Source organism: Berghia stephanieae, chromosome 6 (genome assembly GCF_034508935.2).
Source record: "Berghia stephanieae isolate SIO BIC M18660-M18661 chromosome 6, UCSD_Bste_1.3, whole genome shotgun sequence".
NCBI classification, from domain to species: Eukaryota; Metazoa; Mollusca; class Gastropoda; order Nudibranchia; family Aeolidiidae; genus Berghia; species Berghia stephanieae.
This window is the reverse complement of record NC_088365.1, coordinates 55144357-55163331: the sequence shown is the minus strand read 5'-3', so window position 1 is coordinate 55163331 and position 18975 is coordinate 55144357. Positions and strand designations below refer to the sequence as shown.

Sequence of the window (18975 nt, the reverse complement as noted above, 5' to 3'; positions counted from 1 at the left end):
TGGGGATAAATCCAAAAGTGATAGAGCAAATTGTTTCTTACGTCTAGCCGAGTTTTTGATTATGTAACATGAGCGACATATTATGTAATAATGTGTTAATTTGAAATGTTTATCTTCCTCTTTATTAATGTAAATGCATTGTCCTCGATAAGACGAACATTTTGGTATACAATATATGATAAGAACTCCATATTGACTGTTTTAATCATTTTTTATTAACATCACGCGATTTCGGTCACAACTTTGCAATGGTAATTTTGGGGTAAAAATCGGTCTGAAATTTCAGACTTTGAACTGCCGTAACTACATTTCTAATCAAGATAGAAACAAAATTCAAACTGTTTTGTAATCTGTGTTGCCAGCTCTTTCATATGACATTGGTTTCAAGTGTGTGAGGTACATTTAGAATTTCTATTAGAGTCCCTATTTGAAATTATATCCTAAATGTTTTAATGATTCATTCCTCGCTAAATCGTGTGTGTTTTTCGTCTGATTCAGTGGTTGGTGCCCCCTAGTGCCTGCCGCGCAAAACAAAGGTTTTTTAAAAAGTTTATTGAGAAGAAGATACGGAAAAAAGTGTCCCTAGATAGGTATGCAATTTGGTGCATAAGTGCAGTAAAAATTGGTGCGCAAAATTAGTTCGTAGAGGATGCGAGACTGTGTGTGTGTGTGGTGTGTGTGTGTGTGTGAGAGTATGTGTGTGTGTGTCTCTTTCTTTCTTCCTTTTTCTTTTGGGAGTGCCTACGTACACGGTAACGGGGCATCTAGCCTCAGGATCTATGTACACGTAAACCGGTTTACCGTTGCAACATTCTGTCAGTGATGGTCCTCGTTGTCGTGACCGCGCGCGCTCGTGTGTGTGTGTGTGAATTTTTTTTTTTTAATCCAAACAATTTTAACCATTAATGGCGAGATTCCATCTTACACTCCCCAAACTCCAGATCTTAGTCTTAATGTTATCATTAAAAGACAAGCTTTGCGATTTATAGTTTAATTGAAGCCCGAGTCGAAATATACTCTTACTACTGTTCTCTTGGTGGAAACGATTTATTCTGCATAAGCAATCTGGAGAAAAAAAATCAGTGTCACTGTAAAAGGTTAAAATTTCACGAAGTACGCACCGTGAACACCGCTGTAACAATCCTTTGATCTACGTCATCAGGCAACCCATTGTTTCTTTCATCTTTGCCCATTCCCCCTTACTATCCCCCCATCCCCCCGCCCACCTCTCTCTCTCTCCTCTCTCTCTCTCTCTCTCTCTCTCTCTCTCTCTCTCTCTCTCTCTCTCTCTCTCTCTCTCTCTCTCTCTCTCTCTTGTCATAGTGTTATCCCTCCCCCTTCCCATCTCAATGTGAAATGAAAACGTTCTGCTGTTTGCAGATACATGTATGATTGTTTTGTTTTCTCTCTCTCACTAGGCTAGGATTAAAAACCAAGACATCAGGTAATTGGTGTCTAATGCCAAAGTATAGATTCTCTCTTTGGCCAATTTAGTCACGTATGTGGCAGCCCAGCTATTTATTATGTTCTGCCTATAACACACAATAAGTGGGGTTCTGGGGGTGGGTACGAAAGAAATCAAGGTCATAAGTAACCGTGCACAAGAGCTGTATAGGGAATTGGTTTCTGGGGGTCTTGCAAATACCAAATATTTTATGGAAAGCTCTTTCGAACTCCAAGACGTCTGGTTTGTTTTGCTATCTTGGAACAAACGAAACAGAGATGTCTTGATGTGTGACCTAGTTGTCTGATTTTGTGACCTCGATGTAAGGTATTGTGACCTAGATGTATCCTTTTGTGTGTGCAAGCCATGCGGGTAAGTACAGCGATAGCTTGCCAGTTGAGGAAAAAAAGGAAGAAGCAACGTATCCGCATTTGAAAAACAAAACAAAAAAACTGAAAAAACAAAACAACTTAACCTTTTAAAGGCGAATATCAATCTTACTTGGACCAAAAATAAAATCTTACCGTTTTCATCAAAAGACAAAAAAACAAATTACAATTTAAAAACTTGAGCTTTTATATAGAGCAATATCCACCCAAAGTGCTCAAAGCGCTTTTTATCAACAACAAAATTTCGTTTTCATTCGACTCAACGGGTCAGATTGGCCGGTATTTTTTTAACGAACTAAAGTTCTGAAAAATCAAAATGTTTCTTAGAAAGTTGAAAGATGCTAGTTTTTGAAACAGAGGTAGGTTTTTAAAAAAAAATCTTTATATTTTACGTGAATGCATGCTCAAGGCGAGTTGGACGTGCAGCGGAGGTTGGTAGGCCAAAGGCCCACCTCTCTAGCATTGTCAACTCATCTTGATATTTCAGAACACTAACTTTAACCTTAGTTCGTTAAAAATACAGGCCGGGCCGTATCATATGACCTGTTGTGAGTCGACTCAATCAATACTAATACTAATACGAAATGTTTTGTTTACACAATATTGTAAGGAAGTACCGATAATTAGCATTCCCAGACGTCCTAGAGAGGTGGGCCTTTGGCCTACCAACCTCCGCTGCACGTCCAACTCGCCTTGAGCATGCATTCACGTAAAATATAAAGATTTTTTTAAAAAACCTACCTCTGTTTCAAAAACTAGCATCTTTCAACTTTCTAAGAAACACTTTGATTTTTCAGAACTTTAGTTCGTTAAAAAAATACCGGCCAATCTGACCCGTTGAGTCGAATGAAAACGAAATTTTGTTGTTTACACAGTTCAAAGGAAATGCCGTAAATAAGCTTTCATGGACTTCCTGTGTTGTTTTTACAGTGTCACGTGACCGTTTTGAGAAATTTGTCATCTGCTACAAATAATTAGACCGGTAGGGGGTAGATATTTTCGTTGGAGCAGAGAAAAAATGAGTATTATTTCTTGTACTTGTAGAGAGGCCTAGGGTCCACCAGCAGTCAAGTTGATTGAATGAAAGAAAAAAGGCCTTTTTTATCCGCCGCCACCACCACCTTGAAAGAGTGGAGGGGGGGGGAGGTGCATGCCGACGAGAGGGAGACATGTCGATTGGTGACCTTGGTGACGTAGAGCATCTCAAGGATGCTGGCAGTTGCAGTTGCAGGTGTTCTTAACCCCTTAACAGCGAAGCTAATTTTTTGCTTTTAGATAATAGTTTGCTTTTATCTTTATTATTGTTAACGGGAATACAGCGTTTCCACCAAGAGAGCAGTCAGACTATCGCAACTCGGACTTCAATTGTCTATAATCGTTTTGCCGTTACTTGACTTTTGATGATAGAAGATTTGGTGTTAGGTCAAAGATCGAATTTCGCCGCTAAAAGGTTGCATTGCTACTGGATTTGCTCTCTCCCCCCCCCCCCTTTTTTTTTTCTTCTTTTTTTTTCACCTTAGTATTGTTGATTGCTATTTCCTTTTTTATGATTAGCAAGTGCCGTAGAGGTCTCACAGGATGCAGGAGTAATGCAATTAACCCTTTTCCAGTGACATTGATTTTTTTTGTTTTCAAATAATAGTCTTCATTTATATTATTTTTTAACGCAGAAAAAAAAAAACGTTTCCACCATAAGAGCAGTAAGAATATTGATAAAAAGTGCTTTGGGTGGATATTGCCCTCTATAAAAGCTCAAATTCTTAAATTGTAATTTGTTTTTTGTCTTTTGATGAAAACGGTAAGATTTTATATTTGGTCCAAGTAAGATTGATATTCGCCTTTAAAAGGTTAAGTTGTTTTGTTTTTTCAGGTTTTTTTGTTTTGTTTTTCAAATGCGGATAGCTGCTTCTTTTTTTTTTTTCCTCAACTGGCAAGCTATCGCTGTACTTACCCGCATGGCTTGCACACACAAAAGGATACATCTAGGTTGTGTGTTATAGGCAGAACATAATAAATAGCTGGGCTGCCACATGCGTGACTAAATTGGCCAAAGAGAGAATCTATACTCTATACTTTGGCATTAGACACCAATTACCTGATGTCTTGGTTTTCAATCCTAGCCGAGTGAGAGAGAAAAAACAAAACAATCATACATGTATCTGCAAACAGCAGAACGTTTTCATTTTACATTGAGATGGGAAGGGGAAGGGATAACACTATGATAAGAAAGAAAGAGAGAGAGATAGGCGGGGGGATAGTAAGGGCGAATGGGAAAAGATGAAAGAAACAACGGGTTGCCTGATGACGTAGATCAAAGGAATGTTACAGCGGTGTTCACGGAGCGTACTTCGTGAAATTTTAACCTTTTACAGTGACACTGATTTTTTTCTGCAGATTGCTTATGCGGAATAAATCGTTTCACCAAGAGAGCAGTAGTAAGAGTATATTTAGACTCGGGCTTCAATTAAACTATAAATCCCAAAGCTTGTCTTTTAATGATAACATTACGACTAAGATCTGAAGTTTGGGGAGTGTAGTGTAAGATCGAATCTCGCCATTAATGGTTAAAATTGTTTTGATTTAAAACTCTCACACACACACACACGAGCGCGTGCGGTCACGACAGCGAGGACCATCTATTGCTTGTGTTGCAACGGTAAACCAGTTTACGTGTACGTAGATCCTGAGGCTAGATGCCCCGTTACCGTGTACGTAGGCACTCCCAAAAAAAAAAAAGAAAGAAAGAGACACACAAACACACTAGGTACTCCAAACCAGCCACTATCGGGTAAAATTGTGATGAAAATCGGGAAAATTCATCACTTTCACACTGCTACTCTCAAATAATGTGTAAAATGTATGCATTACACTTGGTGTCATTGTAAAGATCATCCTTTTTTCTTTATGATAGGGAAAAAAGAAAATGGTTTTGTTCAATAAGTAATCTTAATAGATTTGAATAAAAATGTGTTGAAAACGGTTGGTCGGAATGCTCACGGTCAGTTTTTATGACCTCATCTTTTTCAACCGGATGTCTTGCGAGCGCCGTTAATGAGATCGGGAAATGAATGGTGTTATTTGAAGCAGAATTGAATTCTCTTTCGTTTGGTATATAATTTTATATTGTATAAAATCATATTCCTCTCTAAAAATCGATTTTTTTGAAGTTTTTGACGAAAAAAATGCCGAAATATGAGAACATTGAAACGAAACTTACATGAAATGAAAAAGTATTCAATTTTCTATTCATGGTAAAAATTCGAAACTATTTTATGGAACAGCGTCCGCAAGCTGGCTATTTAAAAAGAACGACCATGCCCGGCGAAGTCATTCAAACGAAGGAGTCGAGTTGACGTTAGTCGACTCGCGACTAGTTGTAAACAAGGTGTGATTGATTGATTGATTTCATTCAGGAATGGATTCAAAGCTCATTATAGGTAAGTTATATGTTTGAAATCTACGTTCTGATCATTGAAAATATTGCTTTTTTTATATTAGTTAGTTTTTTTTTTGGTCAAAATCGTAAACGCAGTGTCTTTTAAAATTCTTTCACTTGCGGTATTCCCTCGTATCCAGCAACTGGGAACTTTGTGGCACTTTGTATTTTTTTATGTTATATTTTCCCCTAAACAAATACCAGTAAGACTTTAATCAGTTATCTAATTTTATATGACACCAATCTAAATTTTATTTTAATGAATAATACAGCTGTATTTTGTCATCTTAATACACTAGACTTTTGTGGCGATGAAATCTTGATTTCAAAATGGCGGACACTCAATTCAGGTTTCGGACGAGTCCATTGCGGACAATTATCGAGATTCACATTAGTTTTGTTTTAGTTCGAATGCGTTCTAAGGTTATTGGTCAAGACATTATCATTAATTATTATTATTATAGAGGCGTATGTGACTTTACAGCAATAGTAAGCTTTTTTTTTTAAAATTATGTTATGAAACTTTGCTTTGGATGGGCTCAGACCCCTGTCAATAATTTGGATGTGGACTGATCTGTTTATAAAGTTATATGACTATTGTGATCCTTCAATATAATTTCAGTAGATCAAATATTAATTGTGCGCTACCAGACTGCCTGGTACTTATTATTACCAGCTATTACCATGGCAAATGACTTTTTTTTTCATATTCATGTTGTAATTATTGCCATTTCATCAGATTCAGATTATTGTTTGGTATTTTTTATTTATTGGGGATAATAATAACGTGTATCTATTTCAATGTTTGTGTAAGGAAGATTTTGATTTTAATGATAAAATTAGTAATTTTCATTTTGATATATTTCCTCAGATGATGATGTTTACCAAGGGTTAAAAAATACCTTTTTGGTATCTGGGAGAGGTAGACGACCAGATTTGCCACCAATAAAAGTGAACCAGAAGTTACTTGTACAGCTTTATTTTTTGAAGCAGGAATCGGAGAACTGCTCATCAAAAAAATCTTGGAAGGAGGTGACTATATTTTTATTTCGTCATTTATATGTAATCACGTTTTTTTCAGAGAAGTTTCCCAGAGCTATCATGTGATCATCCATTGTCAAGAAGTGAGCAAAGTCAAGACAGTTGTTCTCTGACCGCTTTTTTTTTTCTTTTTTTTTTTTTTGCTGGCTAAGATTAAGATGTTTTGTTACAGGAAGAAATCAGTGAGGATCATATGAAGGGGTTTTGGTGCATTTCAGTGCCTAGTGGGATTCACTGTACATATGAGTAAGCATTGCTAACGAGAAAGGTACAGAGTTAGGTAACAATTGACAATGTAAAATTGTGTTGTATTGCCATTGTCTCATCTTTTCAAATAATTTGATTTCAGATTGAAGACTGTCTTCTACGGATATCCCCAAACCTTGCATCACACAGATCACGGATAAGGCATGCAGTGGAGCGTGCTTACCAGAGATTCTGCATGCAACGGCATGATCTGTCGTTCCTGGAATGTGGGGTTGACTTCGACTTTATTTCGGATAAGTTGTCGAGTTTTGGCATCACCCGTGCTTCATTGCCCTTTCCGCCTGCATCTTCACTGGATTTGAAACACATCGATAACGGATTAGTTATTGATATTGAACTTTCCAGGAGGGATATGAGATTAAGTTCAAACACAACGGCTCAATGGGTTTGTCATTTATCTGGACTGAGCATCAATTCTAAACTTTTTTGTGTCCTAAAAAAAACATTCAAAGAGTATGAACGACTCAGGAGCTCATGTTCAAAGTAGCTAGAAAGCATGGGAAGAAAATGCGAAATGAGAGTAAGATGTTAAAAGATAAAGTAGATAATGATATAAGATTGAAATTTGTAGAGAATTAACAGAAGATTGATAAGCAGATAAAGGATATGGAGAATATTTCCAAGGTTGAACGAGATGTTGAATTACACGGTGGGCCCTGTCGAACAGATAAAGATGTAATTGATTTATTTGACAGGCTTAGAGTTGAAAATTATTCAATGACAAAGATAAAAGATATATTGAAGAGTGAAATACGTTTTCATAAATGTATGTCGGGCGGAAGGAGTTTAAGATTTGGTGATGTTGATTTTATGTTGGATGCTTTAAAGTCTTTTTTAAAATCAAATTCTGTTTCTGGTGACATTGAGAACCCATCAAAGAAGCGAAGAGTTATATAGCCTGATTGAGTTTAATTTATTTTTCAAGCATTAATGATGTAATGTGCATTTTTTTTTTTTTTGGTGATTTCTCGGTTTCGGATTATTTTTCTCTCTCAATTTTCATAGCTTAGTCTGAAGCTGCTGAAGTTATCTAATTTATTTTACTAAGGAGATCATACTATTTCTGAATTGTACGTTATTCATGCTCTACGTATGAAGTGTTTTATTTGTATATCCTGACATTTTGCATATTTGTGAGTTTTTTTATCAGGTGAAATTTTTGTGATTTCATTATTTCAGTCTTGCTTCATGTTCTTTAATGACCAATGTGTGGCTTGCATACTTTGGCTATTTACATTTTGTCATTGTATGGATAATGAACTTTAATTTGATGTATCACATGAATATGTACATGTTTTTATTATTTTTTAATGAATTTTTAAAAATCGTTCAAATTGCTCTTTTTTACCTCCCTTGTCGTTTTATGTGAAATTGGCTTCGGAGCCATTTTCAAGACCTTTTAAAAGTAAAATAAAGTTCTTTAATATGCTTGGAAAAAAATAGGCGTGTTCCCTGTGTTGCTGTCTGTCTGTCTAGCAAGTTTTAGGTATGTGGTTTGATTACTTTTCATTTTACAATAGCGCAAAGTTGACACCAGAGCAAGTTGCGCGAAGGCGCATATTTTTCGAATCTTCAATATTGCGTAAATTCCTTAATAATTGAGTTAGAGGGCTCATTTTGGTATCAAACTTCTTAGAAAATTGAGTACTATGTGATGAAACATAGACTTTTTGGTTTTTTCTTAACTCAAAATTTGGTTTGGTGTACCTAAAACACACACACACACACACACAGAGAGTCTCGCATCCGCTACGAACTAATTTTGCGCACCAATTTTTACTGCACTAATGCACCAAATTGCATACCTATCTAGGGACACTAAAAAACCTGGGGCGGCACCTTGATAACAGAAACGAAACCCACACGATTTCGCGAGGAATGAATCATGAAAAAAATTAGGATATAATTTCAACACAACTTTTGAAATTCATCAGGATTGTCCAGTACCGATTGTTTTTTGATAGAAAACAAATGCATCTTCAAATCTAAACTGCTTTTGACGGTAAGCGGTAAGTTTTTTATTTATTTTTCTGTCCAAACGAATGATTTGTCGTGGTATAGAAGCTAAGTATTGGTGACACCGGCTCACCTCTCTATGTTTTTACGTTGTCACGTGACCGTTTTGAGTTGAGAAATTTGTTGTCTGCTACAATTAGAATTAGGCCTGTCAACAGAAGATATTCTCTGTTGAACAAGAAAAAAAGGTGTTATTTCTTGTACATTTTAAGGGAGGACTGGTTCCATAGCAGACAAGTTGATTGAATAAAAGGAAAAGGGCCTTTTATCCCCATCCCCACCCTCGTCCAGAGGGGGTGGGGGGGAAGAGGAGGCAGGGAGGAAGATGAAAGGGAGACGGGTAGCCTCATGACGTAGAGCATGTCACGGGTGCTTGCAGGTGTTTTTAACCCCTTAACAGCGAAGCTGATTTTTTGTTTTTAGATAATTGTTTCCTTTTACCTTTATTATTGTTAGTGGAGTATAAAGCGTTTCCACCAAGAGAGCAGTCAGAGGATCGCAACTCTGACTTCAATTATCTATGATAGTTTTGTCATTACTTGCCTTTTGAATTTAGATGAAAATGGGAAGATCTGGTGTTGGTCAAAGATTGAATTTCGCCTCTAGTAGGTTACATAGCTACTGGGTTTGCTCTTTCCCTCCCTCCTCCCCCCCCCCCCCCCCCCCCCCCATATTTTTTTTTTCAACTTTTTTACTGCTTTTATGCAAAATCATTTCATGCACCAAATTGCATATCTAGTGACACTTTTTCCGCAATCTTTTTCTAAAGAAACTTTTTAAAAAGACTGGTCTTTTTATTTTTATGATATCCATTGAATGATGATTGACATGGACGGTTTTGCGAGGAATGGATCATGAAAATTTACGAAATAATTTCAAAATGCATCTTCAAATCTAAACTGCTTTTGGTGGTAGGCGTTAAGTTTTTTCTTTTTCTATCTAAATGTATGGTGGACAACTTAAATTTAAAGGAACTAAATGTTGGTTCCACTGACCCATCTCTCTACTTCACTCATTTCATTTTCACACACACACTCAACAGAATTCTTGACTTTCGTCTGTTACGTCTTAACTTAAGAGCACTGGTTCATTACAATATTTCTATTAAAGTTGATTTGTAATCAGTGTTGCCAGTTCTTTTATATTCATTAATCATTAGCTAGGAAAGAATTTTTCAAAGGCCACCTCTATTCACAGTAGTTTGTTCTGTATTTTCTGTAGTAGCCTACAAGCCTAGAGCTTTATTGTATAGAGGATTGGGCGCAATATATAAATAAACTACATTATTATTATCATTTTGCATTTCGATGACGATGTGTCTGTTATGTAGTGGTGGTTGTGATTTTTGTAGTAGTGGTAGTGATGATGAAGATAAGGATTATGATGATGATGTAATGGTGGTGGCAGTTGCTATAGTTTTGAAAACGATGTGGAGGTAGATGTGGTAGTGGAAGTAATGATGATGATATGGTTGTAGTAGTAACGGTGGTAGCGATGATATGGGGGATGATGATGATGTAAAGGTGGTGGTAGTTGCTGTGGAGGAATGATGATGTGGTTCGATTTCAGGATGTGATGAATGATCAAGTCGGAGAGATGGGGATGGGCATGGATTGGATTAGGGTACCAAAATCAGAACAAAACACAACGTGAAACTGAAACCGTTGCATTTCCGGTAGTAACTTGTGTAGCGCCGCAAATTGAGCTAGTGCAAGGTGACAGGTGACTTGCTCAAGGCCACACAGCGCAGTGGCAGGTGATCGAACTTTGTACCTTCCGGGTACGAAACAAAGACCGTACTGCTGAGCAACGCTGCCCCCCAAGGGAGTGAAATATTTACTGGAGTGAAGAAATTATCGCGAGGCCTTCTGAAAGTTCCTTGTGCTAGGGGAAACAACCCAAATATTCCCTCAACTAACCCTAAGAACAAATAAACCCTAGTACCTTTAATGCTCCTGTACTGTCACCTGGAATAGCTACAGAAGACATCCAACTTTCGTGGCACAATACTAAAGACCTAGAGTTCAGCTGGCCGTTGGTTCTGATAAATAAGTCCCTAATGTTGAAAATCACTGATTGTTTCTTATCCCTTTCTTTTCAGGTTGGCTGAGCAGTAAACATGGCCAAGTCCAAGAATCACACCAATCATAACCAGAGTAAGTGCTAGATAGTTGATCTGTTATTCAATTGTACATGTACGTATTTCAGGCCTGATAATCCAAATTGTTATGGACTCACTCCAACAATGTAACCTCTCTAAAACCAATGCAAAATATTGTTCTTTACAACATCACAGGATTCAGTCTGTGTGAACATTTATCAAGTCTGATAGTAAAAGCAATTATTATTGGCTCAATTTAACATTGTGTAAAGAAAATATTTTTGAATTGGTTTGAGAACATAATTTACATAATCATAATGAAGTCCATGATGGGAGGAACGAATTACAGTGCAGCACAGTCGGGGGCCTGGCCTAGTTGTTTGAGATTTCCATGTTATTTTACTAAGAATGTGAGTGGTTTCAGTTCAGTAAGGTCTCATTTTGATGGTACACAACCATAATTGTTTGGTGTGTCTTCATTCAATAACCATAAGATGTCAAAGCCAGCACATTGATTGCTGATTACACATTCAGCATACAACGCCATGACCTTTGAGTCTGGTACCTAATCACTTCTTTCTTATCTACTTCGTGCCTCTCCTCTCACCCCATCTTCCCTACCCTATTCATTTGCTTGATTTTCCATAACAGTAACAGCCCCAGGCCATCACTGCCTTGCTGGCCTCCCAGTTGTACATGTGCATTAACCCTCGAAGCGTCAATAGTACCCGGCCAGAATGTCGGGGCAATTTCATTGATTTTACCAAGGTTTAGAAAATAAGATGTAGTAGCTTTGTTTCCAAGAATAAGATTGTAAAAGTATATATTTTCTGAAAGAGGAATAAATTATGAATACTTATGACCATTTATAAACGACATTGTGAAAGATTGTAAAAGTATATATTTTCTGAAAGAGGAATAAATTATGAATACTTATGACCATTTATAAACGACATTGTGACCTTGACCATCCTTTGAGATGACATTGACCTTGACCTTGACATTTATTTTTATCCGGCTCATTTACTTTGCCCAGGGATAAGTCAGCTAAATTTTGCCTAAATTGAAATTCTGAAATACCCAAGTTGTAGCTCATCATTTCCTCTTTCAGACAATATATAACAATAGATACAAATATTCACTGCATCTGGTCTACTTCAACAATAAATGACCCAGTACTGGACAAAAAAAACGTTGTTTTCCTTACCTTTATTTTTACTGAGAAAAGAGAGAGAGAGATCTCTATTTATCCACATAGCACAAAAAAAACCACACAAAAACACAAGAATTATAAACACAGAGTCAAATAACTGTCCATTTGAAGGTCACAAGTGTTACTGTTAGCAGTAAATAGGTTTCTATTAGCTAAAGTAGATCTATTTCTAGATCTACGGAGGCCCGAAGGCCCTGGTTGTGGCTCAGAATCGGTCATTTCGAGATGTGGTAAACGTGTGAAAAGAACGTTGAAAATCACGGTTCAACGGTCTGTTGGCAAGAAGGAAATGAGAGAAAACGAAAGTAGACACATCAAGGACTTCACGCAAAAGAGTTCTTATGTGTGTAGAGTGCCGGTCGTTGTATAGTCACTTTAAACTAGGGCCGGTTAGATCGGCCCGAACGTTATGGCGGCGGCCGATTAAATCGGTCCTTGACGCTTCGAGGGTTAAACACACATTCTAATATGCTTTGTGCACCCCCTTGATTAGAGGGATTAACACGGGGTATTGAGACAGAGATTTCCATCCTGCCTTGTACTTATCCGAACCAATAACCAGCTGAGGTCTTGCCTTTTGGATTAAGAAAGGAGAATAATCTCTGCCCTTACATGGCTGTCATTGAGTGTGCGGGTGAGATTTTTCGTTCACACCAAATGTTAATGTTTAGAGCTGATACTTATTGTCTTTGAAAAGAGTGAAAATAAGTGACATTTAATATGTGCATATTTCAATTAGTATAATTAAATGCTGTTTACAACAAATAATTATACAGTTGAACTCATGCTGGTCCCAAGTCTTGATAAACTACAGAAGGAAAATGGCATTCGAGCACTGGTGACAATCAGTATAAGATACAATGCAATGCCTCAAATAGTCAAATCATAACTTTTAAGTCCTTTGCCATTGGGGATAATAAATTTTCTGTGGTTGTGTTGTATCTTCAATAACCAGTGGTCAATCATGTCCCCGTTTCCCGCCATCTTGGAAATTCTGCAATTTCGATATAATTTCCCTGGTCCTGACGATATCCTTATTCAGGGGTTGCCCTGTATTTATCAGGCATTACGACATGTACTGCAACCTCTCGATAACGACAACCGCTGTATAGCGACATTGGCTATAAAAACCCTGAAATAGTGACGTACGTTTGAAGTAAAACCCCTATTTTACAAGGGTAGTCCTTTTTTGTCTATCAAAATCATTGAGTTTTCAAGAGGAGTCATAATATTTGCCAAGTGATGTTTGGCAACTTTTAATGTCAAAATTGACCAGAAGGGCCTCCTGGATCAGCAGCAGCTTCTAATGATGGGACATTATATTATGATTAGTGTCATGTCATTGTGGCTGTCATTCTCCAGGAAAAAGTTACCTCCTTTTTTCAAAGTCGGCCAGTTCCAATCATGCATCTAAGACCTTAATCTTACTGGGTATATTTTCTTTATACAGTTTGTCATCCTCGTCTCCTTCATGTGCTCCCTTGTTGGTGCGCTGGCATGAGAGATTTTCATTTATTGAGAGTGATTTGATTACGGATTTAAATAAGTCTAGATGCTGGGAATGATGATTATGTCTACAATGTTTTCTATAATCCTTTCTGCTATATCTTTTTTTTTTATTATTTGAAATTTTTGTAATTTTGTGTGACTTTTGCTTTTTCAGACAAGAAACATCACCGTAATGGTATCAAGAGGCCTAAAAAGTTCAGACATCCATCTAACAGAGGAGTGAGTGAATTTGTTTGTTGTTCAGTCTTCATGTTACTTGGTTTTGTTATAAGAGTTAAGGACTGGAAATTGTGAAAAGATTTTGCTTCAAAGACCAATTTTAATGTTGTTGGAAATGATGAGGAAATAATTGACTTTCGTTCAACTGATTACATGTTTGAGGAATTTAATTCTCTGATCCAACTAATTTTAATGTTTTTGATGAGTCTCTATTCTCCTGGTATTTGCCTTTGATGAGACAATTTTTTGGGGGTGGCAGATTGATGGAATAATGATAGGGAAGAAGGATTTTAACAGTGTTTTGTTGTCTTTGATTATTTAATTATTATAAGTGCAGCCCCCTTACTTGTAACGACATCCTCACTATAGTGACATGGTTTCCAAGTTCTGATATTATTTTTTTTTAATTTCAATATAACAATAGGTAATAAAATAAACTCACTCGGCTAATACTACTCTTTTATTGTACATAAACAATTTATTTTTGTTAATTGACCCGGACATTCTTGTTAAGAATTTGCTTAAATATTATCTAGCTGGGACACAGATTTCTTGTGGATTATGGAAGTCGATTCTATTTATATTGTCAATAGAGATTAAGTATATTCATAGATTTAATTCTTGATTATAATATTGTTAGGACGGTCTAAATGCACATCATCAGAATTAGAGCTTGTTATTGTTTTTTATTTATTCAGGATTCAAAATCGTAGCCATTTTGGTTCTCCGTTGTTCACGCTTACATGGGCCAGGGTTGGCACCATTGCTGTATAGCCACATCAATATGGTTTTAATCAACTTCAAATCCACAGTCAAGACACTGCGTGGGGTTTTTTGACCTCCCATGGTGAGCAGGAGTTCACTTGCTGTCTCTTCTTTCCCCCCTAATATATCTGATTTCTGAGTTGCTTTCCCTTATATGTCATCTCTATTATGTACTATTACATCTTTTGTTTTGAATATATATCATGATTTGTAAACATTTGAGTGCATTCCTGTTAGTGGGATCCTCTCCTTGTGTCTGGGTATTTAGGTGATCTCTTGGAAATTTGCATATTGAGACAAAAGGTTAACTTGCATTGCACAATGCTTGCTAGCCGGTCGACTACAGTGGTGCTCACTTATGTTACGGTTGTCTACCAGCTGGTGGATAGACCAAACCTTATTTATATGTTGGTGCGCTACTGATCTGCATTATCTCTGATCATGCGCACAAATACAAATTATGATGTCCACTATTACTTCAACTTGGTTGAACATAAAAGCACTGACTATAACAACTTTAGGGGTCCCGATAGCTCTGTTGGTAGATCACTCACTTCACAATCAAAGGGACCGAGATTGATGCCAGGCGCAGTTGGGATTTTTTTCTGATCCCCCCTTGTCCACCCAGCAGTGATTGGGTAGCTGGGTCTGTTCAATCTGGTGAAAAGTACTTTGTGATAGACTAGCATCCTATCCAAGGGGTAGCAGGCAATTGCTATTGTCTTTTTCATGCTATAGAGACCGGAATAAACTCCATCTCCTTGGGCCTAATGGTTCTGAAGGGCTACTTTTATAACTTTGGCATGTGAGCAAGCATTGCAACTGTCAACCAGCAAGTGAAGACTTATGAAACTTGCAGCACCACTTAAGTCAGCATTTTGTATTGCTTTGCCTCACCGAAGGAACAGGCCTTGAGATTTCCCATAATAGCTTGAACCACAGAAAAAAAAGCATGGACTGCTAATAAATGTTGATGCAGGTTTGCTGGATTAACGCTCTTATGTCGTGGCCTACCATTACAGAATATAAATGTAGGGACCATGGGTTTTCAAGCAAACAATGGCTAGCTCTATTGTTTCGAGACGTGACATGGAATTATGTTCAAGCTAAGCTGCTTCAATTGAAACGGCCACTGTAGACTCGGGAAGACAAAGTCAAGTGCTAGGGAATTCATCAGACTAATTTTCATTTTGTTGGATATGATGAGGAAATTATTGACTTTCGTTCAACTGATTACATGTTTGAGGAATTTAATTCTCTGATCCAACTTGTTTTAGAAGGTTTTTGATGGTCTCTATTCTAGTGTTTGGCTTTGATTAGTTAAGATAGATTTTGGGGTGGCAGTCCGGTGGATTGGTGATAAGGAAGAAGAATTTTCACTGTTTTATGGTTTTGTGTACAGTTTTAATTGCTTCCCATTAAATTGAATTTTTATGTTGTTTGGTCGCTGGATAGGGTGCAAATTTATAATTTACAGCCTGATTTTTGTCTTCATTAGAGAGTAGCTATATCTCATCACATTTCTGCCCATTGTCATTGTCACTGTCACATTTGCATTTATTATTCTCTTTCCGAGTTGAATTTAGGCATCCCGACTGGTTTTTGAAGGGTTGGGCAAATTTAAACTGGCTGGAGAAATTTTTAAAAGAGATAAAATTGGCAGAAGTTAAATATGAATTTGTGTAACTACATTTTCCCTCTGCACAAACCTTTCCTTTATGTGTGTCCCTGACAATTTGTAGGGCAAAGATTATACCGTGTGGCATATATTTATTCTCTCTCTCTCTCTTTCTCTCTTTTTTCTTTCTTTCTCTCTCTCTCTCTCTCTCTCTCTCTCTCTCTCTCTCTCTCTCTCTCTCTCTCTCTCTCTCTCTCTCTCTCTCTCTCTCTCTCTCTATCTCTCTCTCTCTTTCTCTTTGGGTTTGTGAATTGGGCATTATTACTCTTAAAACTGACTGATGGATCCCAGAGTGTTGTTGTTGTTCCTTCAACCTTTTAAGATTTTCATTTTATATCGTCATGTATTGTGTAAAAGAATGTAATTCATTCTTTTACTTTTAGTTTTTGGCTTTGTGTCAAGTTTCAGGTGTTGTTCATTTTGTGAATTATGTACCTTATGTCAGGCATCTCGTGTTGAAAAATTTGTGCAGGTTAAGAGTCAAGCAGATTATGTGAGACCTAGTACCTAGTTAAAATGGAAATTGGTTAAAACTAAAACCAAAGATGCCACTCCATGTGATCCAACAGGGGTTATACCCGCACTGCCGCTAATCTGACGAGATTTTCTTTTATATAGAATAAATAGATTTTGTGAGAAATTGATGTGCATGTCCTTGATGTCAAGTGTCATATACTCCCCTCAGACCAAACTAAAGCCCTTTTGATGCAGGTTATCATTGTGTATCACTTTTGTGTGAGGTCAATATTTTTACTTAATAATAGAGAGGCAATTGTGTGATGTTACGCAATTGCAGTTTCCATGAATGAGGACTAGTAGTCACCATGTTGAAGACAAATTAACTGTTTTATCTGTACTTTTGCATGTTATTATTATTCTCTTTTGAATTATGTTTCAGGTGGATCAAAAATACTTGCGTAACTTGAAGTACTCCAGAAAGCACAACAAGATGGGCAGATTCCCTCAGGCAAAAGCTGACAAAGCTGTCGAGTAGGATGGATGTTTCAATGTGTAAATTTGGTGTGAATGAACAGGAATAAAGTTGTAATATTATTACACTAATTTTCTGACTTGTTAGTATGTTCCGTTTGTTGAGTTCAAAACAATTTTTTTCCAGGGTTCTAGGTGGGGTTACTTACCTCCCATAGTGGGCAGGAAGGTACAACTTACTGTGTCTTCTATCCCCTTATGTATGTTTTCCAACATACTTGGTTTTGTCCTGGCCCTGGCCAGATACCTTAGCTGGGAGGGAAACAGTCAAATGTATAGTTGGAATTTTGGGAGGTTTTATTTGTCTTGTACATTATCTTTCTGTTATGTACTGTATTATCATTTTTTTTACATATTATATATGATTTGTACACATTTGAGTATATTCCTCTCTCTAAGTGGGGGCCTGCGCTTGTGTCTTTATGAGACTTTTAGGTGCTCTCAAACTAAGTACTTTGATAGTGTGCTCTTGGAATCTACATCTGTTTCCTCTTTGAATCAATTCTCCTTTTTCTTCCCTTTTCTTAGATGCTTTTATTGTAATTCTAGAACTTTTAACCATCCCATTTTCTTCCTTATTACTGGGCTGATTTGACCTTAATGTGTTGCAAGCGCAGTAAAACTCTTACTCACTCAACCCTAACACCGACTATATCCGTAGTTTACCCGGATTACTTTTACCACCCCATGCCTATTGATTACATTTTTCTGAGACAAATTATAAGCGTAGTATCAAAGCTAACATTTTTAGTTTTGACATGTTAATGGTAGCTGAATAAAAATATCTATGCACATGTTCATTTTTAATACATTTTTTTTCCAATTTTGAAAAGTTGCAAAGATCTCTAGGATTGAGTGAGTTAAAAACAAAAAACATTTCCAGGGTTCTGCCCTTTCCATCTTCCAGATGTCTTAACCAAATTACCTTACCCACTATGACTAATCCTGATATCGATTTAACCCAAGAAGCGGTGGCCACTGGGCTCTACATTGGCCTGTACTCTTGTTATCACTTACATATATATCCATCTGCATTATTTGTCCTTTTGATGAAGCTTTTTGTCCTTGTTTTGGAATGGTACAATTGGCCTTATGTCTTTTGCTAAGACTAAGAGGGCAGTGGGTCGATTTATCTTTTTATGTTTATCTTATTTCCTCTCGATATGTTTTTTTAAAAACATTTCATTATCTCTGATGGCCTCTGGATCTTTTGACCTGCCATGGTGGGCAGGAGGTCACTTGCTTTACCTTCTGTCCCTCTATATCCGCTTTCTGAGTTGCTTTATGTTTTTGTCTTGGATTGGGATTACTTGGCTGAGAGGAAAACAGTCAAATGTATAGTATCAGTGTCAGTTTTGGGGGTGATTGTTTTCTTTGTAAATCATCTCTCTGTTATGTACTGATCGTTATATTTTTGTTTTGAACATGTCTTGTCAGCATTTTGAGCGTGTTCCTCTTGGTGGGATCATGTGCTGGTGTCTGGATTAGACTTTAGGATGATCTCAAACCAATTTACTAAGTAACAATTACTTTTATAAATATGCTGTTGGAATCTAAATTCGTTCCTTATTTGAACTAATTCCCCTTTGTCTTACTTTTTACTTGGGTGCTTAAATTGTCATTCTAGCTAGAATTTTTTGACATGCCCATTTTCTTTCTTTTTCCTGGTGCTGACACGACCTAAATGAAAATGTGTTGCAAGCGCAAACAAAACAATCTCTGGTGGTTTTATCTTTTGCAGTTTGTCAGTGTAATAGATGTGAGGACTAACCCACTCCGACGACCCGTCACTGCCGTCTTCCAGATAAAGACGTTGGGCAGGGACAAAATACATAGTACCAAGAATAAAGAGAAGAGCCGCTAGACCTACCCATACCAAGCACCGGACGTCCTCTGCCATTTTATTG

At 37.1% G+C, this 18975-nt stretch overlaps 2 protein-coding genes across 2 annotated transcripts in view; both read left to right on the top strand.

The window, feature by feature from the left end:
• The window catches only part of LOC144975295 (uncharacterized), a 19015-nt gene extending 1875 nt beyond the window's left edge, over nt 1-17140 (top strand). The window contains exons 2-4 of the mRNA XM_078919242.1: nt 10695-10749; nt 13571-13635; nt 16977-17140. Of these exons, the coding sequence (XP_078775368.1) occupies nt 10713-10749; nt 13571-13635; nt 16977-17072 (198 nt within the window). The 5' untranslated portion in view covers nt 10695-10712 and the 3' untranslated portion in view covers nt 17073-17140. The remainder of the gene's footprint in view (nt 1-10694; nt 10750-13570; nt 13636-16976) is intronic.
• LOC144975294 (uncharacterized) lies at nt 4891-8281 on the top strand. Its single transcript, XM_078919241.1, has 3 exons — nt 4891-5270; nt 6141-6301; nt 6660-8281. Exons 1-3 carry the CDS (start codon nt 5249-5251, stop codon nt 7062-7064), a joined length of 588 nt encoding a protein of 195 aa, XP_078775367.1. The 5' UTR covers nt 4891-5248; the 3' UTR covers nt 7065-8281.
• Nucleotides 17141-18975: the final 1835 nt, after the last annotated feature.